The sequence below is a fragment of the Heloderma suspectum genome, chromosome 5 (genome assembly GCF_057233095.1).
Source record: "Heloderma suspectum isolate Gila_16-S chromosome 5, 16-S_ref, whole genome shotgun sequence".
NCBI lineage: Eukaryota > Metazoa > Chordata > Lepidosauria > Squamata > Helodermatidae > Heloderma > Heloderma suspectum.
In genome coordinates, this window is record NC_139462.1 from 226,957,648 (window position 1) to 226,984,299 (window position 26,652).

Consider the following 26,652-nt stretch of genomic DNA (forward strand, 5'->3'; position numbering starts at 1 on the left):
ACCTTATTCAGACGTTCACGCCCCCCCCCCATATACAATTAGGGGGAGAGTAGTGACAGATTTTACTTTCTTGGGCTCCAAGATCACCGCAGACGGTGACTGTAGCCATGAAATTAAAAGACGCTTGCTCCTTGGGAGGAAAGCTATGGCCAACCTAGACAGCATAGTCAGAAGCAGAGACATCACCTTGCCGACAAAGGTCCGTCTAATCAAAGCTATGGTTTTCCCAGTAGTAATGTATGGCTGTGAGAGCTGGACTATAAGAAGGCTGAGCGCCGAAGAATCGATGCTTTCGAACTGTGGTGCTGGAGAAGACTCTTACGAGTCCCCTGGACTGCAAGGAGGTCAAATCAGTCCATCCTAAAGGAAATCAACCCTGAGTGCTCATTGGAAGGACAGATAATGAAGCTGAAGCTCAAATATTTTGGCCACCTTATGCGAAGAGAAAACGCTCTGGAAAAGACCCTGATGCTGGGAAAGACTGAAGGCAAAAGGAGAAGGGGACGGCAGAGGATGAGATGGCTAGATAGCATCACGGATGCAATGAATATGAACTTGAGCACGCTCCGGGAGAGAGCGCAGGACAGGAAGGCCTGGCGTGCTATGGTCCATGGGGTCATGAAGAGTCGGACATGACTGAACGACTGAACAACAACAACAACAACAAGGGATAACCCCACCCATTTGTCCTAGCCCCTCTTTTACATCCCCGTCGCCTCTCCCTGCAGCCCCCCACATGTTGGAGGGGCAACTTTTGCAGTGGGGTGACTTCTGCAGGCTCCTTGCTTAGTTTAGAAGCCTGATTTATTTCTATGATGCATTTTCCACAAGACGTTGTACTCAAAGCAATCACCATCATTACAATATTGATTAACACCAATATGACAAAACTGATTAACTCAATTACAGTTTGTTTATTTATGTATTTGATTTGTACGGTGCCTTTCTACCAAGAAAATGGCACTGAAGGCAGCTTGCAATCATAACTAAAACTTGATTAAAACAATAATAAAACAAACACAATTAAAAACACAATAATGGAATAAAAACAGCATCCGACCCAACAGATCCACTTACATGCCAAAAGCCTGCTTGAATAATAATTTTTAAAAAGCATTTGCCTGCCAGTGGAAGGGCAGCAGGTAGAGGAAACCTAGCCTCCCTCAGCAGGGAGTTCCACAGCCTGGGAGCGGCCACCGAGAAGAAGGCCCTCTTTCACATCACCGTCAAATGCACCTCAGAAAGTGGTGGTATTGAAAGAAGGGCCTTTTCCAAAGCTCATAAGACCCTGGCAGGCTCGTATGAGAGAAGGCGGTCTTTCAGGTAGCCTGGTCCTAAGCTGTATATAAGGATTTATAGGTCATAAGTGGCACTTTGAACTGTACCCAGAAACAGGCCGGTTGCCAGTGAAGCTGCTATACCCCGGGGAGTTGTGTCTTCCCTGTAACTGGCCCTGGCCTGCAATCAGGCTGCAGCATCCTGGACCAGCTGAAGTTTCTGAACAGTTTTCAAAGTCATATCAACCTTTAAATAAACACAAGACATACCAAGTTGTCAGTTAACAATATCCATTTCTCATGACAACATATCATTGCTTTCAACAATTCACTAAGCAGTTCATGTTAAGAGACCTAACAATAAGATTAACATCAAACTCACAGCAAAAAAGGGGGGAAAGAAAAAACAAACAAGGCACTTCAAGCAGCAGAAAGAGACCCTCCTCTCAACAGGGTCCCACCTCCTGAGCAAAGAAAAGGTACCCTCACAGCATCACCCCTTCTGGCTGTCTCTTGGAAGCACAAGAGGCAAGATGGAGAAAGCCTCTCCCTGGGCAGATCATAGAACCATAGGGTTGGAAGGGGTCTATAAGGCCATCGAGACAAACCCCCTGCTCAATGCAGGAATCCAAGTCAAAGCATCCCTGACAAGTGGCTGTCCAGCCTCATCTGGAATGCCTCCAGTGTGGGAGAGCCCACCACCTCCCCAGGTAATCAGTTCCACTGTCATATCACCCTAACAGTCAGCAAGTTTTTCCTGATGTTCAGCCGGAATCTGGATTCACTTGAGCCCATTATTCCATGTCCTGGACTCTGGGGTGATAGAGAATTTATTTATTTATTTATTCCTTGCTTGCTTGCTTGCAGTTATATCCCACCTTTTTTCCTCCTTAAGGAACCCTAGGCGGCGTACATAGTCCTCCTCCTCCATTTTATCCTCACAACAACAACCCTGTGAGGTGGGTTGAGCTGAGAGTCTGTGACTGGCCCAAAGTCACCCAGTGAGCTTCCATGGCCGAGTGGGGACTAGAACCCGGATCTCCCGACTCCCAGTCCAGCACTCTTGCCACTACACTACCCTGGCTCCTGGCCTTCCTCTCTGTGACAACCTTTCAAGTACTTGAAAAGCGCTATCCTATCTCCCCGCAGTCTTCTATTCTCGCGGCTCAACATGCCCAGTTCTTTCAGTCTCTCTTCATAGGGCTTTGTTTCCAGGCCCCTGGTCATCTTTGTTGCCCTCCTCTGAACCCTCTCCAGTTTGTCTGCATCCTTCTTAAAGTACAGTGCCCAGAACTGGACACAGTATTCCAGATGAGGCCTAGCCAGTGCTGAGTAGGGGGGAACTAGTACTTCACGGGATTTGGAAGCTATACTTCTACTAATGCAGTCCAAAACAGCATTTGCCTTTTTTGCAGCCACCTCACATGGTTGGCTCATATTCAGCTTGTGATAGACAACAATTCCAAGATCCTTCTCGCTTGCAGTATTGTTGAGCCAAGCATCCCCCATCTTGTAGCTGTGCTTTTGGTTTCTTTTTCCCAGATGCCCCCAAGCTGTCCTGGAGACAGCACAAATACCTACACCCACATACACCAAAGGTAGCAGCAGCGTCCTTATGAAGGGCTGGGGGTGAGGCAAGGCAGATGGGAACAGCCAAGCCCTGATGGCCAACACAGAGTGTCTCTCCCTTGAGCAAACGAGGCTGCTTCTCTCAAGACTCTTGATCCGCAAGCAGGCTAGTAAGCTGATAGCACCTTGATCTCCGCTCCAGAAACATGCGGCTCCATCTGAGAAGCCAGACCCAAGCCTGGGGCTTTATAAAGCCAGGTGGCATCCCATTGGCCCCCTCGTGTCACCTGACAACCACAGAGTGGTAAGTGGCTGGACCGGCCTTCCCCAACCTGGTGCCCTTCAGACGTATGGGACTTCAACTTCCATCATCCCCAGCCAACATGGCCAGTGACCAGGAATGCTGGGAGTTGTCGTTCCAAACATCTGGAGAGCTGGGGACAGCTGGCCAGCTGCACTGGCGATGCTTCAACACAACAGGGAAGCGGAGCAATGGCTCTGTCTTCTGGGGAGCTGCCACAGTGGCGTACAGTTTGAGCCTCCGACCTCTTCCAGAGGGGCTGTAGCTCAGTGTCAAGAGCGTGTACTTCACGTGCAGGTCCCAGGTTCAATCCCCAGCATCCCCAGTAGGGCTGGAAAAAATCCTGTCTGACACCCTGGAGAGCCTCTGCCAGTCTACTGGTCTAGATGGCTTGACTTACTTCCTGTGACCCTAATCCAACTTTAAAACCTATCCTGCCACATGGGGTTTTAATTTTTGACTGCCTGTGCCTAGGGACGTGGAAATCCGCAAAAGTGGAGCTCGTCGACGTCCTCCGAGCTCCGCCTCAAAGCTCGGTCTGACTCATGTCCATATCAGGCAGTGGGCTTTTTCTTTTCCTTCTTCGTGAAAATTGAGACGTACTGGGCTGCGCACTTGGGTACGTACTTCAGTGCATGTTCGGAAATATGCAGCGCTGTCCCATTGATTAAAGCGTGTTGGCGCACACTTTTCAGGAAGTGTGCATTTTTTCAGGCGTACTTTTCTGATGTACGTGTTTTTCCAGTGCATTTTTCCTCCCATGAACAGCATCCCAAGCTTTTTTTGGGGGGGGGAGGTGCACGAGCTCTGACTGCAGAATGTGCTCAGGTTTGGGAGGTGCGAATGGGATAAACTGTGGTCGTGAAGGAACTGAAATTAATTTCTCGTACATCTCTGGAGATGCCCGAGGTTCCCAGTCGCGGGGAGAAGCCTGCCTGAGTGCCGACGGCGCCACCTCCAGACCATCAAACGTGCCACGGTCGGAGGAGCAGAGCCACACGTGGAGGGTGGTGTGTGAAGGGGCCCACGGAGAACTGCTGACCAGTGGAGGTTGGCGGCTCCCATGTCAGTGGGGCAGTCAATCCTCCTTGGGTTTCAGTCAGAGCCCATGAGAGCTCTAAAGGAGCTCTCCACGGTGCTTCGCAGCACCACAGCAATGCAGGCCTCGCACCTTGGAGAGCTCCTTTAGAGTTCTGATGGGTTCTGACTGAAACCTGGAGCAGATTCACCACCCCACTCACATCGGAGCCCCCAGCCTCTACTGGCCATGTGGGGCCCCAGTTCAGACCAGAACTGTGGTGTGGGCGGAGGAGGGGTTAACCCTTTCCCCCTTGCTCCAGTTTCCAGCCTAAACCACCCCTCCCTCACTGCTCTTTGTGCCCAAAGCTGATGTCTGCAGTAAACGGCGCCTTTGGGGGCAAAGAGCAGCAGTGGGCATCCTTGCTCCTTTCTCTGTAGCCAGGGTGGGCACTTTGTGGCCCTCCAGATGTTGCTGGACCGCAACTCCCATCAGCCCTTGCCAGCCCATCTTCGCACTTTGATCGCTCCTTTAGAGCTCCGACTGGTTCTGATTGAAACCCGGAGCAGACTCGCCACCCCACTGACATTGGAGCCGCCAGCCTCCACTGGCGCTGACCCACATCCGCACCTCAAAGGGTGGTGAGGCCTTTAAAGCAGATGGGCCAAAAAGCATCAAGTAGCGGGTGATGGGAAACCTCTCCCTGAGAGAGCCATCGCCAGTCAGTTTATGTTGCTAGAAGGGCTCTATGCTTCGACACTGCGTGGAAAAATGTGACCTCCCAAACAGAGATGTTTTTACCAAATCCGCTCTCATTTCTCGGCCTTGAATGTTTATTCCAAAACAGATTGCTGTCTCTGCAGCTCCACGTCCACATTGGACTACGTACAGGAGAATTTCTTTCTCCCCCGCCGCCCCACCCACCCTCACTCATTTCGTTCTTTTTACGTTTCTCGCCACAACAGACTCAATCATGCCAGCTCCCAAAAACATGAAGACAAACATAAACATTTCTTTCCATTTTCGCCTCTGGCCCCTCATCTTCATGCCGTTCCCGGGGAGTAAAAGTGATGGATTTGGGACTCTTGCTTACATCTTGCAGGGGAATGCTGGGTAAACACTGAACTTGGAGCATGGCCAAGTGAGATGAGCACCAAATCCCCGGAGAAAGGAGCGGCTGAAATACGAGTATGTTTGCCCCATTCAGCTGCAGTGTCAAGCTTGTTCATTCCTTTGCTAGCGGATGGACCCAGCTTCTCGTGGCTTGGAGTAGCCCTTCCTTGGATACCGCAAAGCCTTCAAGCACAGCTACACAGATGTCAGATTTGGACACATTGTGCCCAGCCCACTGAAGTGAAGCCTCAGCTGCCGGCACCCCTAGATATGGCCCCTGCAATGGTGTACCCCTTTAGCCCCCTGAGTCCTTACTGTCCACTCCATTCCCCTGAGGGAAGGCTGCCCCACAGCAGGGAGGAAGGGGGCAGCCATATCACTCGGTCATTGGGATTACTCCCCCCTCACTTTCAACCGCAAAGCGATCTGCTAGTTTGTGACATCTTCCACCTAGTGACTGAAGATGGCGCTGCAGGCTTCAGATACACAGAACCATTTGAATTACAGCTGTGCGCAAATGGCCTCTCGAAATGCTCCACCTTGTTCGTGGGCAGAGAAATTCGGGAGACAAGTTCATGGAATTTCTCCAGGGGGAGGAGAAATTCTCAACAGTTTCTCCCAGATAGGGCTCCCCATCGCCAGGGCTTGTAGCACGGCGTCTGCCTTTTTTTCCTGAGGGTGTTGAGGGTCTTCGTGAGGCAACAGCATCCTCTGTCTTGGCAGGCTGGCCCGCAGTTTGCATCCACCACAATGCAGGTGGGGGCAGTGTGGTGTCCAGCTCCGGGGATGAGGTGGAGTTAATGCTCTGCCAAAATCTGTCCTGCGATTTCCTGAACATTTTCTTCCCCCGTGAAAGAGGCTGCCATTGTTCTGCCTCATTCTCAGGGTGTTTTATAATTCTTTTTGGTGTTTTTCAGCTTCCCTAATCACTGCTAGCCTCCCAGACTGACTGCACTTCCTGATCTGAAAAAGCCCTACAGGAGGAATTACCTCACGATGCTTTCCACTGGGCTTTAATTGAAGTGTGGGAAGCTGAGGAGGCTACAGACTGCCATAGAAATGATTGTACAATAAAAGAACAGGACACGTACGCTCACTCCTTAGTAAGCCCAAGAAACCCAAACCCAACCCATGAGAATTTCTTCAAAATTTCTTCACCATTGAATTACTTTTTGAAAGCAAATTCTCTTCTATCAGATTGAATGAGAATGGTTGAAAAAATGTGGGAGAAATTTTTGGCACAACACTAATTTAAATTAACTAAAATGAATGCATTAAAAAAAAACTCTGAGGTGCACACCCCTAGGGCCCCCTTAATATGCATGCCAAGTTTCAGTTGTCTAGGTTTCACGGTCTTTGTGCTATGGGGATGACAGACAGACCACACATCCTCTTTTATTGTTACAGATACGTTTAGTGCACTCCTGATAAAGGAGCATCTCAGCTCAGAGTTGAGGGGCTCTTATTTGGAGTGTTCTCTTAGGAGGAGATTAGTTAAGAGAACCAAATGTGCTGTGCTCAAATTTTCAGAAATAAAGACAAGGTGCCCTTGAATCGACATCAATGTGACTCTGAAATGTGACACTTCCAGCAGTGTTTCTTTATGGAAATGCTGGTGTGGCATCATCCCATTTCTTACCTTGTCTGTAACTGCCCTCTAGGGTTGAGTGGGTCCTCAGCAAAGGGCTGTCTGGTGGGTCCTCTCCTGTGTCAAGGCCTTCCCTGGCTGTGGGCTTGTCTGGCAGCAGCAGGGAGGAAACAACCATTCTAAATATCCCACAATACCCCAAAGAGCCCAACATACCATTGCTCTGGGGCATTGTGGGATATTTAAATGGCAGCACCCTGTCAGGGGCTGAGGCACTTTAACTTCTTACAATGGCTCGGAGCGACACTACATTGATCTCTCTGGTGCATTGTGGGAAATTTTTAGTGCTGGCTTCCCAGACCCAGTGGCCTGCCTTGTGGGGCCTAGAGCAAGTGTCACTGCTTTACTGCAGCCTTCACCAGCATTGTCCATTGTCCATCCTAGCTAGGGATGATGGGAATTATAGTCTGACAGAGAACACTGCTTTATTGGGAGAGGAGGGTTAACTCAACACAAAATTGCTGTTTCTAGCAGCAATCCTGTTTTTGTCATCATGTTTAATTGTACACATAGTGTCACAGGTTTGCAATGTTGTTCTTGTTGTTGAATTCAGTAAGAAAGTGGAGAAACCCCACCCATAAATGAATGAGGCTGCAATCCCATGCATGTTTAGATAGAAAAAAGTCCTACACCTCCCAGAGTTCCCCATAGCTGGCTGGGGAATTCTGGGAGTTGTAGGACTTTTTTTTTCTGCCTAAACAGGCATAGGATTGCAGCCTTAGAAACACAACTCCATTACTGAAGGGAAAGGGGCCGAATTTCCCAAAGCCAAGTTGATATCCTGTGATCAGGACAAATTATCTGGAATCTGCAAGAACATCCCTCCTTTTGTCACATCAGCCCCACTGCAATATAAGTATCAATCATTATGTCATTTCTTTTTGCTAAGATTTCTATGGTACTAAGGCACACATATATGAGGGCTAGTTGTAGCTATTTAGTGGTGGAGGAAATACATTCTGTGCCCATTCAAGGCATTTCCATCATTATTCCTTCACATCGTTTCAGAATTGACACCCATAAAAGTTCTGGGGTACAAATTAAGCTCTGGATAAAAAAAAAAAGTCAGACAAAGACAGAAAATGAGAGAGCAGAGAAAGAAAGAGAGAATCCAATTCAAATCTGCCTTAAGAGAAATGTTAAAACCCAGATGTGGGTGGAAGAACCACAAGACTTTCGTGAATAGAGGGGCGCATCCATCAATTTGGCAAGCACAAGGAAAAAAGAACAAAAGCATAATGGAAGGGGACGAGACATAAAGAAAAAAAGCAGAAATTGCATATAAGTGAGTTTCCTATTGAGAGTTGAACCTACGCAGTAGCGCAGATAACGCCAGAGCACTTAGGGAGACAAAGCACACCGCTTTGTTGCTGTGCTGTCAAACTGTGGGCAGTTCAAAACCCAGACAGGGTTTCTAGGTATTCTGCAAACATGTGGAAATAAAAACATGCCAGGTGTGCCCAGAGGGTCCAGTCAAGCTTGCCATGAACATCATTTGGTGGAAAGCTGTGATGCAAATGTTCAAAGACAAACAGTCACAAATGGCATTGCCAGATTAGACGGAAGACCCATCTAATCCAGCACTCTGGTTGCCATAGCAAGCGAGCTAGATATCCCCGGAAAGCTTACAGCCATAAGGCATGAAGGTAGTGGCCTGTTCCTTCTTTTCAGCCTCTGGGATTGAGGGATGCTACTTCCGAGCAAGATCTAAGAAGCACATCCTACCACAGGAGAGAATCACGGCAGAGGAGCCCCTATAGCTCCCTCATCAAGCTGCTCAGCCACTGGGGTCATCAGAGAGCTTGCTCCTGGTGGTTCCACATGGACCTATTGCCCTATTGGAGTCCACCCAGAAAAGAGCCTTCATTGTGGCAACCCCCTTTCTTTGGAACTCCCTGCCTCTGGAAGTCAGGCAGGCACCAATGTTGTGTTGTTTTCAGCATCTCCTGACAACATCTGTATTTCAAGAAGCCTTCCTTGACTGACCAGCCACGGTTTTTATTGGTTTTGTTGTTGTTCAGTCGTTCAGTCATGTCCGACTCTTCGTGACCCCATGGACCATAGCATGCCAGGCCTTCCTGTCCTGCGCTCTCTCCCAGAGCGTGCTCAAGTCCATATTCATTGCATCGGTGATGCTATCTAGCCATCTCATCCTCTGCCATCCCCTTCTCCTTTTGCCTTCAGTCTTTCCCAGCATCAGGGTCTTTTCCAGAGAGTTTTTATTGGTACTCTGTTTAAAAAACGTTTTTTTAATATGGTGCTTTACTCTTTTTATCCTTTTATCTTTTATAGTTCACCACTCTGTAATCTGCCAAGATGTGAAGCAGTATATACATCAGTGCTGTGCCAAATCCTTTCCCCAATTTTCTGGAATTCTTTTCTCTCCCTGAGAAAGAGACTTTTTTTTTCTGCCTCTTTCACAGGGAGGGGGAGAATTTTGAATAATTTTCGCCTTGGGGAGCCTGACTGAGTTTCTACATACCTTTTTAAGTTTGGGAGGTAGCTGAAGGATCTTCTATTGTGGGGGGAGGGACTTGAAAAATGCCCCCAGCACAATACTCTTTAAAACAGGCTTCTCTAGCCCAGCAGCACTTCTTGAACTCCTATGAGACCGCTGACCACACCCTCTCCAATAAGCATTCAGGAAGAACTCCCAGCTTGCAGAAACTTCTTTGCAAAGCATCTGGTGCAAACAAGAACAAATGGGACTTCGGGAGCTTTAGAAAAACTCTTATCTTGCTTGCTCTGTGTTGTTGCAAGGAAGAACAGAGCTTTTCTAAAGCTCTAAAATCCCCATTTACTCTTGCTTTGCAAAGAAGCTTCTCAAGCCAAGGAGTGCTTCCTGAATGCCTATAGGAGAGGGTGAGGACGTGTGGTCTCATGGGAGTTCAGAAAGAGCTGCTGGGCTGGAGAAGCTTCTCTATAAAGTTCTGAGCCAGGGGTGTTTTTAATTTTTTTTTTTTAAAGTAGAAAAATAGAAAGAAGTCTCCTCAGGCACAAACTACACTTAAAAAGGTCAGCAGAAATCCTGTCCTCCTCCTGAAGGAGAAAGTTTCTTGAAATTCTCCCCTCCACAGCCTCTTTCACCAGAGTTTTTGTTTCGCCCCCACAAAATGCTGGAAATGGAAGAATCGAACATTTCAGCACAGCACTAATATAAATGTTGTAAATAAATAAATGAAATAGCTCTGGTGATTATATTTATTTATTTATTTATTTATTTCATTACATTTATATCCTGTCTTTTTTCCTCTTGCAGGGGACCCAAGGTGACTTATGTGGTCCTCCTCCTCTCTATTCTTATCCTCACAACAACCCTGTGAGGCAGTTTAGGCTGAGAGTCAGTGACTGGCCCAAAGTCATCCAGTGAACTTCATAGCTGAGTGGGATCTCCCAAGGCCCAGTCCAACTCTCTAGCCACTACACCACTTTGTTAGAGTAATCAGTCAGCCTTGGAAGGGGGGACTGGATATCCATTATTATTATTAATATTATTATTATTATTACTGTTATTGTTCATTTTGATTTATGAGTCACCCTATAGCCAAAGATTGTTGGGAAGAGCAATCCTCTGGCCCCTAGGCAGCATCGGGGGGGGGGGTGTAGCAGTTTGGATTCCTGAATCCAAGGACAGTGTGCCGACCATAGTTCCAGGAGTCCAAGCTCCCTGCCCCCACCCCCTCACAGCCAGTGCAGAGAGAATTGAGCCAGCTGCCTCTCCGAGGTTGCAAAAGCAACCTCAGAGAGGAGGGAAAGGGGGCGGTTCTGTGGGCAGGGAGGGGAGGGGACTAGGGAAGCAGGGATACGAGCTCTCCCCAGCCTCTCCCAGCCTCTTTCCCTCCCCCTCTGCAGAGCCCTAGCTAGATGGGCAAAAAAGCCCATCTAGCAAAAATGCAGAGCTCTGCATAGGATGCCCATCAGCCTTCTGACTTCAGAGGCTGACTGGCATCCGGATAGGATTGCACCTTTAAAAGGCAGCCTCACAAATACGAGCAGCAGCAGTTAAAATTATTTTTAAAGGCCTGGGAGAAGAAAAAGAAGTCTTTGCCTAGTGCAGAAAATTCAACACTGTAGGCGCCAGGTGGACATCTCTAGGGACAGCATGCCCTAATTTGGGGGCCACCGCAGAAAAGGTCTGTTCATGAGTAGCCAACCACCAAATCTCAGTGTGTGGGGGCACTAAGAGCAGATCCTCAGATGAAGATCTCAGGGCACAGGCAGGAACATACGGGAAGAGGTGGTCCTTTAGTACTGTAGTCCTGTTCTGCCCTGGCCAGAGACAGAGGTTGTTTTTAACCTTCAGAGGCAATAAGCACACAGGTGGACCGAAGTCTTAATTGACCAGTTATGGTTTTTATTGGCGTTATATGCGTATGCTCATAACACTCTTCCTTTAAATCAAGAACCCTGATTGGTGCAGGATCCCTTATTGTGTGGAGGAGTCCTCTGCATGGATGGCCTTTTCCCATGAATGCTGTAGACCTGGCCATCAGAGAAGCATGGGAATACTTAGTAAAAGGTGAAAGATTGATACGCTCTCAGAAAACTCTGGTGTTTTCTTCACATCAGAAAAGCAGGGCCAGCAAGTCTGTTGGGGTCAGGGCAAGCAGGCAGAGCCCCCACACACACATATTCAGTGAATGCATGGAAGAGGGGTCCATATGCATATACCCAGTGCAGGCTGATGGCTCCAATTTCAGTGGGGTTTTAGTCAGAACCAGCCGGAACTCTAAAGGAGCTATCCAAGGTTCTGAACCTGTTTGGGGCCAGGGTTCAGCACCTTGGATAGCTCCTTTAGAATTCTAGCTGGTTCTCACTGAAACCCAGCATGGATTCAGAACCCCCCTGAAATCAGAGCCACCAGCCTGCACCACATACACCTACTTATTTATAGTAGATAATACAAGAAAATGGTAAAAAGACACAACTGTTTGGTCCATTTGGTTTTGGTTTTTTCAATAAGGGCTTTGGCTTTGATAGTAAAAGAACTGACTTGCATTGGAGATCGAGCGCCTTACACAAGTCATGCGGATTGTTCCCAAAGCTTTGTCTTCAGTTATAGAATCTTCTGGCTTCATTCCCATCTAGGTAACGTGAGCAGGAACTGCACCAGTGACGGCTGGTCCGAGATGTACCCTGCTCCGTACGCAGTGGCTTGTGGGTACGATGCCAACAGCACATCCTCAATGGAGGAGGTCAGTAAAATATTAGATAGGATTCCCTGGGGTTGCTGAGAAACCGAACATTTGGTTTCAGAAAGGGTCGGGCCTTGAGTTGCATTTGGCATTCCAACAAAGCAGCAGCCTGGGCGAGAGGGACTCTCACATCACGATTGTCTGGTTTATTGTATGCCAAGTATGTTATAAGCTGTTTGAAGAACTTTGGTTAGCAGGCAGGGCATCGGTGTTTCAAATAAATCAGTAAATTCTAGGCAAGGCATATACTCCACACCACCCCCACCGCTGCCCTTCCCAGGTGCTGCTTCATTGGACTCACTGTGACTTTCTCCCTAAGCTGTTCTTTTTTGGACTGAATGCAGATGTAACCATACTTAGAACAGACCCATTGAAATCCATGGGACTTTGACTAGACATGAGTAACTTAGGTCCTATTGATTACAATGGGCCTACTCTAAGTATTACTAAATCTGGATCCATCCTTATATCCAGAAATGGCTGGGTTCATGCAACACGCTAACCCACAGTCAATTGGTTGTTGAGTGTGGGTTGTTGTTGAACCATGGGTGGCTGTTGAACCATAAGTTACCATGTTGTCGGAATGCAGTGCGTTTTCCACAGTGTGGCTTGTTAACCACCCTGAACAACCGAACAACAAACCATGGGTTCTCAAGTTGGCTTGTTCCAGAAAAATAAGCCACACTGCATGGTTAACAAGCCACCCTGCGGAAAATGCGCTGCATTCAGACAACGTGATAACCCACAGTTTAACAATAACCCACACTCAACCATTCAGCGTGGGTTAGCATGTTGTGTAAGCTCAGTCATTATGTAATCATTCCCCAAAATTCCACCACCCTCCGCAGAATAAAGAAATGGGCCCCACCAGGGTTTGGTTGATGACAGAGTAAACGGTTCTGGAGGGCAACAAAGATGATCAGGGGACTGGAAACAAAGCCCTATAAGGAGAGACTGAAAGAACTGGGCATGTTTAGCCTTGAGAAGAGAAGACTGAGGGGAGAGATGATAGCACTCTTCAAGTACTTGAAAGGTTGTCCCAGAGAGGAAGGCCAGGATCTCTTCTCCATCATCCCAGAGCGCAGGACACGGAATAATGGGCTCAAGTTCCAGGAAGCCAGATTCCGGCTGAACATCAGGAGAAACATCCTGACTGTTAGAGCAGTACGACAATGGAACCAATTCCCTAGGGAGGCGGTGGGCTCTCCCACACTGGAGGCATTCAAGACGAGGCTGGACAGCCATCTGTCAGGGATGCTCTGACTTGGATTCCTGCACTGAGCAGGGGGTTAGACTTGATGGCCTTGTAGGCCCCTTCCAACCCTACTATTCTATGATTCTATGATTCTTGACCCACTGGCCTTACAACTGTGGGTCCAATGACAGTGGGAGAAACAGAACTCTTGACATCAAAGGTGGAGTTTGTTTTTTGTTTTGATTTTGATGGAGGGGCATAGACAGATGCTATCAAAAAACACAAATAATCTTGTGGCACCGTAAAGGCAAACCAGTCCACTCTGGCCTAAGCTTTCAGGGACTATAGGCCATTTCATCAGAGGCGTGATGTCTTATAGAGAGTCTACAGTTCATGGCAGTTTATGCCAGGATAAATGTGTTTATTTTTAAGGTGCAACAAGATTCTGCTGGGTTTGCTGCCATATGGCAGCCTTCCTGAACCTGGTTCCCTCCAGATGTGTTGGACTGCAACTCCCTGGGAATGATGGGAGTTGCAGTCCAGCACATCTGGAGGGAACCAAGTTTGGGAAGACTGCAATAGACTAAAATGGCTAATCTCTAGAGGATGCCATCAAAGTATCCTGAACTCCCACAACAGAGATGGAGGCCATGCTGCCAGCACCATTCCTCTGTCTTAGGGGTCAGCAGAGGCCACACTTCTCCCAGTGGCACGGTCCCACTGTCGGCACAGGCAGTTCCATAGGAACTGGCGCCCTCAGAACAGGCCCCTGGGGCCGGCGTGATTCCAATAATCACTCTTTGATGTGACGGCACAAGTTCATCAGCTGAGTGGTCTGAATTCTCCACGCAACTGCTCCATAAAAGCGGACTTGCTCCAATCCAGATCAGTGGGTGGACAGAGCTGCAGTAGCTCTGGATCAAACTGGACCCGTGCCATAGCAAACTGTGACACTTTCTCCCTAAGGGCACAATCCAATGCATGTTTAGACAGAAAAGGGTCCTGCAGGGAAAAAAGGCCAACCTGGGGTCCCAGTCCAGACCGCCGGGCTTCCTCAAATGGCCATCCCCTCTTTCCCCTGATCCCACCCCCTTTCCCATGCATATGTGCTAAATGCAGCAGTTAGCAGTTTCCCTTTTTCGTCAGGCTCACAAAGTCATTCTGAAGTTCAGCTGCTAAGCCTCCACATTTGCTCAGGTGGGGACTGAGTTGCAGAGATGGAGTAGCCCATATGTCAGCATTCCTCTCCAGGAAGCTAATGTTCAAGCCAAGCTCAGTCAGGTGTGCAGAGACTCCTTTGCACCAGAGGTCTGTATCCATTTTACACTGAACCAGGAACACTAGAACATAATAAGCGCCCTGCTGGACCACACCAAGGGTCCATCTAGCCCAGCATTCTGTTCACACAGCGGCCAGCCAGCTGCCCATGGAAAACCCACAAGCAGGGCAACACCCTCCCACTCATTTTCCCCAGCAACAGGTGTACATAGGCTTACTGCCTCTGAGACTGGAGGAAGCATATAGCCATCAGGATTAGTAACCATTCATAGCCTTCTCCTCCAGGAATTTGTCCAATCCCCTTTTATAGCCATCCAAATTGGTAGCCATCACTACCTCTTGGGGTAGCAAATTCCATAGTTTAACTCTGCGCTGTGGGAACAAGTCCTTCCTTTGATCTGTCCTGAATCTCCCAACGATCAGCTTCATAGGATAACCCCTTTGGGTTCTAGTATTCTGAGAGAGAGAGAAAAATGTCTCCCTATCCGCTTTCTCCACACCATGCATGATTTTATACACCTCTGCCATGTCCCCCTCACTCACCTTTTCTCCAAGCTAAACAATCCCAGCGGTTGTAACCTTCCATCATAGTGGAGTTGCTCCAGCCCCTTGATCATTTTACTTGCCCTTTTCTGCACTTTTTCCAGCTCTACAATATCATTTTTTAGGAAGCTGCAGAAAAAGGCATCCCAAATGACCAAGCAGTCAGAGCAACTCCCCGCCGCCCCACTGTCTGATTCTTTGAAGTGGAGATGCCAGCGATTGAACCCGGGACCTCCAACATGCCAAGCCTCTACCATTGGGCTCTGCCCCCTTACCAATTCTTTCCTCCCTGTGCCAGGTAGAACAGTGGCCAGCTAAATCAGAACCTTGTGCCCATGTCTCCTTTGTTCAGCAATCGATGTTACTGCTGTGGCCAAAACTACAATTGTCCATACTGGCATCAATTTAGTTTGTGAATTTTAAAATGTAAGCCAGGACAGCTAGACTGGTGGGGTCGAGGGAGAGGGCCTTTTCTGTGGTGGCCCCCACTCTGTGGAACTCCCTCCCTAGGGAACTCCGCCATGCCCCCTCTTTAATGAGCTTCCGCCATGCATTAAAAATGTGGTTGTTCAGGCAGGCATTTGGGGTGGGTTAGGGTATTTTAGAAAATGTTTTTATTGTAGAATTTTATTATTTTAAACTGTTTTATTATATGCTGTACATCGCCCAGAGTGGCTGGGTGACCAGCCAGATGGGCGATTAATAAATTTAATAAATAAATAATAGATTAATTAAGATAGATAGATAGATAGATAGATAGATAGATAGATAGATAGACAGACAGACAGACAGACCCATGTGGTTTTCTTGGCATCCGGGCATTTATACAAGGCAGCAATTCCTGACAGTAAGCAGCCAGTTTAAAAGCGTAGGGGACTTAAGTTTTTGCCTGGAACCAGTGGTGGCTGATGACTCCAGTTCCAGAGGGGCTTTGATTCCATTTAGGGTTTTACTTACCACCAGCCAAAACTCTTAACAGTGCTATCCAAGGTGCTATCCGGTGCTATCCAAGGCCCATTTGGAGAATAGGGGTCAGCACCTTGGATTACACCTTTCAGCACCTTGGATAGCACTGTTAAGAGTTTTGGCTGGTGGTATCTAAAACCCTGAATGGAATCACAGCACCTCGGGAACCAGAGACACCAGCTGCCACTGCCTGGAATTTGAGCACTGGAAGATAATAAGAAGCCAGCTGCTGTAAACAGCTAAAAATGTGCTCTCTCTCTCTCTCTCTCTCTCTCTCCAATAGATCAGGGGTGCTCATTGTATGACTTTCCCATTAACATTTAATAGAACTACTTTAAAACAATTATCCTATATTTTTCCATAGCACACTGTGGTGTGTAAAGTACTGTAACATCATTTGGCACAATCCAGCTATAATGAAGCACTGTTCACTGCCACTGATTACAATGGGAAAGGGGATAAAGGACATAGCCAGGGACCATAAACCACAGTTCAGTGGTAGAGTAGGTGCCTTGCATGCAAAAAGTCCCAGATTCAATCCCAGATGTCTCCCGTTGAGAAAAACAAAAGGATCCGGGGCCAGCTGATGGCTAGTGGCAGTAGACAGTACTGGCCAAATGGACAAACAGACTGAACTGACCAGATGTAGGGCAGCTTTCTATTGTTCTGTGTGCTTGATTCCTCCACTGATACCAGTGTCACTTAAACGGGAATAATGTAGGTCACTCGCAGGTGCTAGGATCTTGGCAAGAAAAAAACCCTAACCAAGACTGGTGAATCTTTCTATGACCTTGGTGCTGGTAAGCCAATGGCAGCCAGAGGGGCTGTGGCAGATGTACATGGCCAGAACTCATCAGCCATTGAGAAAGAGGTCAGAGGCGGTAAAGGCTGCAAAAGTGCAGGGGAGGTTCAACTTTCAGGACCTGCCCTTTCTGCTACGAATATAGCCATAAGACCAGTCCATGCATAAGATCCCTAAAACTGCAACTCACTCGGTGCCTGCTGGAACAAAACATTTTAAGTTGCCCTCTGCACCTCTATGGACTGCTATGCACTGGCTGCTTCCTTGCAGAGGGAGTTCCACAAAACTGGGACCACCGCTGGTCTAAGATTCCTTGATTCCTCCCTGCTTTGGCTCCACGTACTCTAAAAGAGCTCTGCCACCCTAGAGAACAACAGTCTTCTTCAGGCAGTTGCCAGAGGGTGATGCCTGGGGCCGGCCCTACTATGAGGCAGAGTGAGATGGTTGCTTTAGGCAGCAGATGCTGAGAGGTGACAGCAGATTGTTGGAGGAGAGATCTCCATGCCCCATGGCCTGCCCTGTGCCCCTGAAGTTAGCTTGCTGCCTTCCGGTGCAGTGTACGACACTGTCCCATCGTCCAAGAAAGGTTCAACAGCCAGTCCAGGAGACTTTTGTACATGGATGGGCGGGGTGCCATTTTGTTCTTTGCCTCAGGCAGCAAAATGTTTTGGGCCAGCCCTGAGAGTGCTGAAGGTCACCACCTTTTGGGGGTCCTGCAAGTATGTTTGAGAAGAATGCTTTGGAGCATAGAGAACAATGGTGAGGATTTCTTTAATCGACTGAAAAATGGCAGGGGGAGGATAAGTGATCAGATCTGGGGAGTGTGGGTATCAGCAGAACACTGCCCCATAGTGAAGGATGAGGTCTTGCCAATGGGGGCAGAGATGAAAGAAGAAGTTGAAATTGTATTTGAAAATATTGTAAACCACTTGGAGGGCCTGATCGTCAAAGAGCAGGATATAAATCTGTCTATCTGTCTGATAAGTAAGCAAGCTGTTATTCGCTTCTCTTTTCTGTGTCACCAGACTGCTTTCTATGGCACTGTGAAGACTGGATACACCATCGGACACAGTTTGTCTCTCATTGCTCTAACGTTGGCCATGATTGTTCTGTGTTTTTTCAGGTAATGGGGGATCTGTGAAGAGAGGGGGGAACTTGAGGGTGAGGGGAGGATTGGCTTGTTCCTTGGCTCCAAGAACGCCCCCTGAATGGTACGATGTGGTGAACCAATGGAGTGTTGTGGTGGGCAGAGTGGTAGACTTGGACCAGGGTTCAAATGCCCACCCAAGCTTGAAGCTCGAGAGGTGATCTTTGTGGAACCGTTGCCTCTCAAACTAACCCAGCTCACAGGGTTATTGAGAGAACAAAAAAGAACATGAAAATAACCATATGAGGCATGGCTATAATATGAGGCATGGTTAATATACATCATGAGGCAGCAAAAATCACAACATTTTAGCAGGACACCAAGGTGCACGGGGAGTGCATGCCTTGACCCCAAGTGGGATCAGGCCTCCATGAGGCTTCAAGGAGCACAATTCCTTCCTTGCAAAATCGCCACAATTTTAGCTGCCAAATGCAGCAGGGGGACATGGTGGGGGTACATAAATGGCCAGGGCAGTTTAGGGTTGTCAGAGAAATCTGCGACAGATTCAATTGTGTTTGGATTTTTATGAATCCAGCCTGTGGATTCCACAGCAGACTGGCTTTTTTCCAAGTCACGTGGATTCGGTAGACATGTGGCCAGTTTTACACTTTCCAGAACAGTACACAAATGTAATCATACGAGAATAATAAAAATATTTTAAAACATTTTTAAAATATGCATTTCCCCCCATAGCTAAAGCGTAAAAGTGCACATTTTAGGGGCATTTCAAAGTGCACATTTGCACAAACACAAATATGGGACATGGAGAGAGATCCAAGTCTGTCACTGAGCAGACAGAATGAAAGACACCTGACAATCTGCGAAGTGCAGATGGAACAGATTTAACAAAATCTATACATCCCTACGGCAGGTGCAAGGGACTTACAGGCTGTAAGATCTATACTGCTTTTCAGCTAGTTCCGGAGCAGTGTATGATCCATCTCATAAAAACATTAATGTCTCTGCAAAAGTGGCATTAACCTATGCAACAAAACAGTATAAATACACTGCGGACACCTTTTTGGAAAGCTTGAGGAACCCTCATCAAAATCAGCAAGGATAACAAGGGCCAAGCAATTATATCAGTTTGGTACCACTTTTACTGGCCTGTCTTCTCCCAAAAAATCTTCGGAACTGTAGTTTAGTGACATGCCAGGAATTCTCTGTTTGCTTATTTGTGTATTTATGTATTTATTTTATTTATGTATTTTATTTTATTTTATTTTTAATTTTTAATTTTAATTTTATTTTTATTTTATTTTAATTTTTTTAATTTTTTATTTTTTTATTTATTTTATTTATTTTATTTTTTAATTTTTTATTTATTTATTATATTTTATTTTATTTTATTTTTTATTTTATTTATGTATTTATTTTATACCTGACTTTCCTCCAAGGAGCCCATGGCAGTGTACATGGTCCCCCTCCTCTCCATTTTATCTTCACAGCAACCCTATGAGGTAGGTTAGGCTGAGAGTCTCGCCCAAAGTCACCCAGCGAGCTTCTTGGCCAAGCGAGGACTAGAACCTGGGTCTCCCGAGTCCCAATCCAACACAAACCCACACTGGCTGTCATGCACAATAAACCATAAAATGATCTCATCGTGTCTCTGCACTGCCGTTGCTGCGTCCCCCGCCCATTCCAAGGGTCTCCTTCCCTTCCCTGGAGTGAGGCAGCTGGGTCATCGTCCTTGATGATGAGAGCCCAGGTGACCAGAGGTTCAAGCTCCCTAGGCCTTCCTCTCAAAACTAGCGGCCCCAGCATTCCACAGGAAGAGAGGATGCTTGTTCAGCCCGTTTGCTTCTGTAGTGCAGCTGTGTCCCACCAGAGTGACCATCCAGGCTAGATTGTCCACCATGGCAGAAGAAGACAAGGACGAGGGAGTTGGTCTCTGTCTCTGTCTCTCTCTCTCTCTCCATTTTGGAACCCTTTCCAAAGGCTTCTTTCTCCTCTCGTCCCTCCAGGAAACTGCACTGCACCAGGAATCACATCCACATGCACCTCTTCATGTCCTTCATCATGAGAGCCATCGCCGTCTTCGTCAAGGACGTCATCCTCTTCGAGAGCGGGGAGTCTGACCACTGCTTCGTCAGCTCGGTCAGTCATGGCCTCCGTCACGGGCATCCTGAGGCTTTCCCCTTCCATTAGTCTTGGGCACTCCGTCCCCCTTCCTCATAGCTCCACCCGGCCTTCCCCAGCCTTCAGATGTGTTGGGCCATGCTGGCCGGGGATGATGGGTGTGGTAGTCCGACACGGCACCAGATTGGACGGGCTTGCGCGCACATGGCTACTCTTTCTGCGCCAACCCTTGTGCCCTCTTCCTGGAGGCCTGGTTGAGTTCTGGATGCTTTGACGCTTGGTGCTCCTGCTGTTGAGTTCACAACTCCTGTTTAGGTCTTGCAACGTTGCATGGAGGCAGGGAAGGCGTCCCTGTTCTTCTGTTTGGTCAGTAATTTTAATCGGGACTGTGTTGTGGACTGAGCTCGGATTGAAGGGTTGGCAACCTCCTCGCTATGCAATGATTCGCTCCATTGGAAGCTGGCTCTTTTATCCCCTCCCCTGCAGTACAAGGGGCTGCCCGTATTAGCTCCTCTGCTGCCTGCTCCCCTGCATGAACCAAGACGCACACCGATGAATCTGGGTCCATGCATGCAGCAGAATGAGGCAGGGACAAGGTGTCAGAGTCCCGAGGACTGGAGGCTGAAGAGATGAAAGGGGTTGTACCACTTAAGATGGGAAGTGGGAGTAGCGTTTTTGAATGCTTCCCTGCATGGGGAGCCAGGCTTCTCTAAGGCTCAGGAGCAAGGACAGAACTGGTGTGATAATCCATGTTATTGGAGTACAATCCGTCCATCATAATTTAGCCACAGCTCAGGCAGTGGTAACCTGAAGACTGGATTGTTCTAATGCGCCTGGCTACCCTTGGATGAGACCAAGGGTCCATCTAGTCCAGCCTTTTGTTCACACAGTGGCCACCCAGCTGTTGACCAGTAATCGTAGAATCATAGAATAGTAGGGTTGGAAGGAGCTTATAGACCATCGAGTCCAACCCCCTGCTCAGTGCAGGAATCCAAGTCAAAGCATCCCTGACAGATGGCTGTCCAGCCTCGTCTTGAAGGCCTCCAGTGTGGGAGAGCCCACCACCTCCCTAGGTAATGGGTTCCATTGTCCTATTGCTCTAACAGTCAAGATGTTTTTCCTGATGTTCAGCCGGAATCTGGCTTCACTTGAACCTATTATTGCATGTCCTGCACTCTGGGATGATCGAGAAGAGCTCCTGGCCTTCCTCTCTGGGACAACCTTTCAAGGACCTGAAGAGCGCTATCATATCTCCCCTCAGTCTTCTCTTCTCCAGGCTAAACATACCCAGTTCTTTCAGTCTCTCCTCATAGAGCTTTGTTTCCAAGTCCCCTGATCATCTTTGTTGCCCTCCTCTGAACCCTCTCCAGTTGGTCTGCATCCTTCTTAAAATGTGGTGCCCAGAACTGGACACAGTACTCCAGATGAGGCCTAACCAGTGCTGAGTAGAGGGGAACTAGTACTTCCCAAGATTTGGAAGCTATGCTTCTATAAATGCAGCCCAAAATAGCATTTGCCTTTATTGCAGCCACTTCACATGGTTGGCTCATACTCAGCTTGTGATCGACAACAATTCCAAGATCCTTCTCGCTTGTAGTATTGTTGAGCCAAGTCTCCCCCATCTTGTAACTGTGCATTTGGTTTCTTTTTCCTAGGTGCAGAACTTGGCATTTCTCCCTGTTAAATTTCATTCTGTTGTTTTCTGCCCAGCGCTCCAGTCTATCGGAATCCAGAAGCTTGCGACAGCAAGTTGCACCCTTGCTAAAAAAAAAAAAAAAACCTGCACTGGCTGCCCATAAGCTACCAGATGAAGTTCACGTTGTTGTTTTTAACAGATGAAGCCTGAACAACTCACAAACAGGTTACTCAGGAAAAGGCTATCAATGGCTACTGGTCCTGACAGCTTTGTGCTACCTCCAGTACTGGAGGCAGTGAGCCTATGTACACCAGTTGCTGGGGAACATGGGTGGGAGGGTTCTGTTGTACTCGTGTCCTTCTTGTGGGTTCCCAGTCGACAGCTGGGTGGCCACTGTGTGAATGGAATGCTGGACTAGATGGACCCTTGGTCTGATCCAGCAGGGCTCTTCTTAGGTTCTTATGTACCTTCAGGACCTCCTCACCCCTCATGTTCCTGCCCGACTTCTGCAATCGTTTGAGGGAACACTCCTGAAGGAGCTGCATGCTCCTGAGGTTCGCCTGAGAAGCACTTATGATCGAGTGTTTAGTGTCGCGGTAGCCACCCTCTCGAACGCATTACCAGCTCTCCTTAGTTCTGACATGCGGATGTCTGCTCAAGTCCCAACTCTTCACACAGGCTTTTCCTGAAGTGTGACCCGGCCAGCCATGGTCCTGTAGCATAGAGTGGACTGTGGAGTGTTATTGTTCATCCATTTTTATTCGTTACTGCGGAGTGTTATTGTGCTGTTCTTTATGGTTGTTTTGGTAGTAGTGATATGGTGGGTTCACGCTTTCGATAACTCTGTGGAAAGCAGTATGTAAATTTGAGTTATAAATAAGTAACTGTTCAGAAGAATTAAGAGAGCAGTCCTATGGCCCCCAGAGAGTGTCTGGGGGAAGGGGGCATAGGATAGTTTGGAGTCCTGGATGTGAGGCCAGAGGCAGTGCTCGGACCTCGGACCCAGCCGGTGCAGAGAGAACCGCTCCCACTGCCTCTACAAGGTCACAAAGGTGACCTCGGAGAGGGGCATTCCTCACTGTATCCCCAGGCCTCCCCAGCCTCCTTCCCTCCTGCTCCACAGAGCCCCAGCTAGATGGGCGAAAAACCCCGCCTAGCTGAAACGCAGAGCGGGAGGAGCGCGGAGGCGAAGCTCGCTGTCAGGATTGGATCGTCCTTTCCCTTCACAGTCAGCACCACGATAGACAAAACTTCAGACTCATATGCCTTCATTTTGCTAGGGCCTAGTCTCTCTCCAAATGCAGATTCAAGGAAAACTCTCAGGCTGCCCCCAGGCTCTAAATAACTAATCAACAATCTCTAAGCAGAGGAGACGAAGTTCGGGGTATGAACTTCCTGGCCCAGCGAGCTTCTCAGGGATGCCCCTCCCTTAGGGTGGCTCCCTCCTACGTTGGCTTCCAAGAGTGGCCAACCTGGAGGAGCTTCTGATCCCTGCCCCTAACTTTGCCCACTATGCTTTGCGTCGTGCCCTAGCATCTCTCAAGTCACGCCCCTCTTCCTCCTCCTCCTCCTCAGAAACTTGTGTTCTTACAGTGGAGGGAGGGGACAAAGACTCAGCCTGGACCATCTTTTGGTCAAGGTCTTGGGAGGACTCTCTTCCAGCATCTTGGCTCACTAGGGAGTGTGAAATATGGATTTCAATTTACCCAGGACCACTCAGTTGATCAGGCTGAGAGGTTTGAGATCTTATGAGGTGGAGAAGAACACGCACACAACCAATGGAAGAAAAGGAGATTTATTGAAATAAAAGAAATAAGCAAAAGTAGAACCTCCCCAGAGAGTTGCACACTCTCTGAGGCTGAAGAGGTTGCACACCTCTCAGGCACAAACTTAATTACAAAGAAATCTCAAAGGGTTTCAGGCCCTCTGAAGCTCAAGAGGTTGCACACCTCTTAGATAACAGCCCAAAACCAACAATCCTCAAGAAGTTGCGCCCTTCTCTGACGCGTAAGAGGTTGCACACTTCTTAGGTAGAAACTTAGTTACCCAAATGTGGTGTGTTAAATGACTAAATATACAGTTAGTCCCCGTTTGTTGCTCAGCTCCAGATCGGTCCACGCCGCAAATGGCCCACTGAGGCAACAGTGATACAGTGTCAGCCAGGCCCAAGCCTACGCCTGCTGTCTTATATCCTAAACCCAAACAGTTAAGTATGACAGAACAAAGATAACTGCGCCTTATCTAAGCCCTGGACAGTAAAATCCTTTCCCTGAATTTCACCCAACACATACTCACCACAACGCTATCAAGTACTTGGCCAGAGAACTTAATACGTGTCCCATGGATCAAGGGTACTGTTGGTATGTGCACATACAAACGATCCAGATGCAACCACACCCCTCCTGAACAATGGAGAGCTTGGGGGGAGAGCTTGAGAGCTTATACCCTTTTTCCTCCGTTGGAGCTCATGGGATCAAAGAGGGGTTCAGTATGTTCTTTGTTGATAATACGTCATGTTCCCAATTCCTAAGACTGACATTTGTTGTAGACAGCCTGGCACCTCCATCCGACTCCCCGACAGCTCTATGGTCATAAAGTACCGTCCTTGTTATCAGAACATCTGCAGATACCCTTCTTTTATTGGCCCATGTCCCTCTTCTGTAACTGATACTTTGGCAATCCTTAGCACATACCAGAACACCCTCATCTGGCCCTCCTGCAATAAAACCATTCATTCTCCATTCACACCTCCCCTTCCTGATCTGAGCTATTCACATGACATGGACTGGTTTAGATTGTTGACCTTTTTATATTTCATAGTGTTCTAAATTAACACTCAGATCTCATGGGTCACCGGTTACATCTCAGGATGTTTACAATTCAGGCTTGTATTCAGGGTCAGACTTTGCATTCTATTTCTTTTCACACCACATTTGTTACGTTGCAAAAGAAAACAAGAGTACACTGTGGTGCCTGAAGTCTACAAGATTGTCTACTACAAGCAAGCGGGGGGCGGGGGGGGGGGACTAATAGTGGTAAGCAGTTTTCATTGACAAAAATCAAGTAAAGGTGGATTTAAGAAATGAGAGAAATTAATAAAAGCGATAATATAAGATATAAGGGAAATATAAGTGGATATGAGGAGACATTAGAAAGACAACTTGAAGAAAAATAGGAAAAATACAATCTCCGGAGGGTCCCTCCACCGGCCTCTGATCTAGCTGCTGCTCCAGCTCTGATTCAGAATCGGTGCTGTCAGACATCTCAAGGTGCTTAGACTCATCCCTGACACTTGCCTCCGCTGCTCCTCCCACTCTGCACTGCATGGCCGTAAGCCTCGGACTGTAAGTCCAAGCAATCCATATTTCTGCACCAAGACAAGCTGGAAGGGAACTGGTCCCGTGCAGAGTCAGGGATGCCTCAGCCCCTTGAATTTCAGAGGCTTTAGTCATGCCTACATTCTGCCTAAGATCAGGCTGTTGGAAGAGCGTGTTGAGTTTTGGCTGGCCTCTTTTGAGTCTGTCAGCTGTCACGAGCGTGGAAGGGGAATGCTATCCAGAGCTTCCAATTTCATCAGGTGCCTTGCCGAGCACCAAGTTGGGAAAAATGATTTTCTTTTAGCATTTAATTTTTGAGTCAGTTCAGCAACAGTTCTGCATTTTGATGTGTTGCATTAATGAGTAGTCTATTTCTGTTTGGTGTCTCCAGTGCTGAAAGTGTTTAATGTGGTATCTAGTCTGCCACCCCTTAGCGATTAATGCAGATGTTCTGTCTCTGTCTGTCTATGGTTGCTTCCACTCTTGTCATTTTCTCAGGAATCACCATACTTTGTTCACTCACTTTTTAAAAAGCATCCAGGCAAGGCCAGATAACTGCACTCCAGTGTTTTCTGTGCGGTCCTCCTCTCTTTTGTAAGTTATGATTTACATCTCTTACAGCAACAGCCTCTCCAGTGTAGACAGGCAAAAGTGCTGTTAAGGTTTTTAAGGGCTACTGTGCCTTTAATCAGAAACTTCCATCCACTCTAAAAGAAATAAAAGGGAAAATAATGTAGGGAAACCATTAACTGAAGCTCCACCCACCACCGGGAAAAAGAAGCTAACTATGGACCAGTTTATCATTAACCCCCGCCCCCCGTGCGCCACCTCACTGAACAGGAAGCTATAAAATGGCCAGACAATGGTACAGTGTCATCATGAAGCCATATCAGAGTGAGGGCAGGAGTAGGAAGCCCATTCCTGCCCATTACTCTCTGCGTCTTTGGGGAAGGAAGCCCTGAGGAAACAGCACCACGCAGCAGTTGGGAGCATATACACTTCCCCTGCCAAGAACACATGAACAAGTAGCAGTATGTGAAAAACTCATCACTGTTTTATGGAAATCCCCACCCCCCCTTCCTCAAAGCCCCAGGTTCTCGCTGGAAACTTTCTAAGTCAAGGGTGTCAAGCGCCTTTTAGCTCGAGAGCCAAATTCAGTTTCAGAGACGCTCTTGGGGACACATTCCAGTGCGTGGGGCCCAAGGCCAAAGGGGCGGGGCCAAAATGACCAAAAAACACCAGCGTGTTTCGACTTCACACGCTTACTGCCAGTAACTAACCCTTAGGGGAGGAAACCTGCACAGATGCTGGGAAACCACCAAATCATCGGTGGTCAGTGAGGGAAAGCAGGAAGCGCCTGGTGATATGGGAAATAGGGCAGAGCCATCTGGGGAGCTCGAGAGGGCCGGATTGATACTCCAGGCAGGCCAGATCTGGCTCACAGTCCTGAGGTTCAACACCCCTGCTCTAAATAGCCCTTTACGTATCCAACCAGGTTCGGGGGCTAAGCCTAGAGAGATTGTGCAGGGCTGATTCCACCTTTTCACCTCTGTTCATTTCTCAGACTT

At 47.9% G+C, this 26,652-nt stretch overlaps 1 protein-coding gene across 1 annotated transcript in view; it reads left to right on the forward strand.

The window, feature by feature from the left end:
- Positions 1-26,652, forward strand: part of LOC146345233 (vasoactive intestinal polypeptide receptor-like) — a 171,271-nt gene that overhangs the window by 97,096 nt on the left and 47,523 nt on the right. Inside the window, exons 4-6 of the mRNA XM_084859444.1 lie at positions 12,015-12,121; positions 17,931-18,028; positions 20,017-20,149. Of these exons, the coding sequence (XP_084715570.1) occupies positions 12,015-12,121; positions 17,931-18,028; positions 20,017-20,149 (338 nt within the window). The remainder of the gene's footprint in view (positions 1-12,014; positions 12,122-17,930; positions 18,029-20,016; positions 20,150-26,652) is intronic.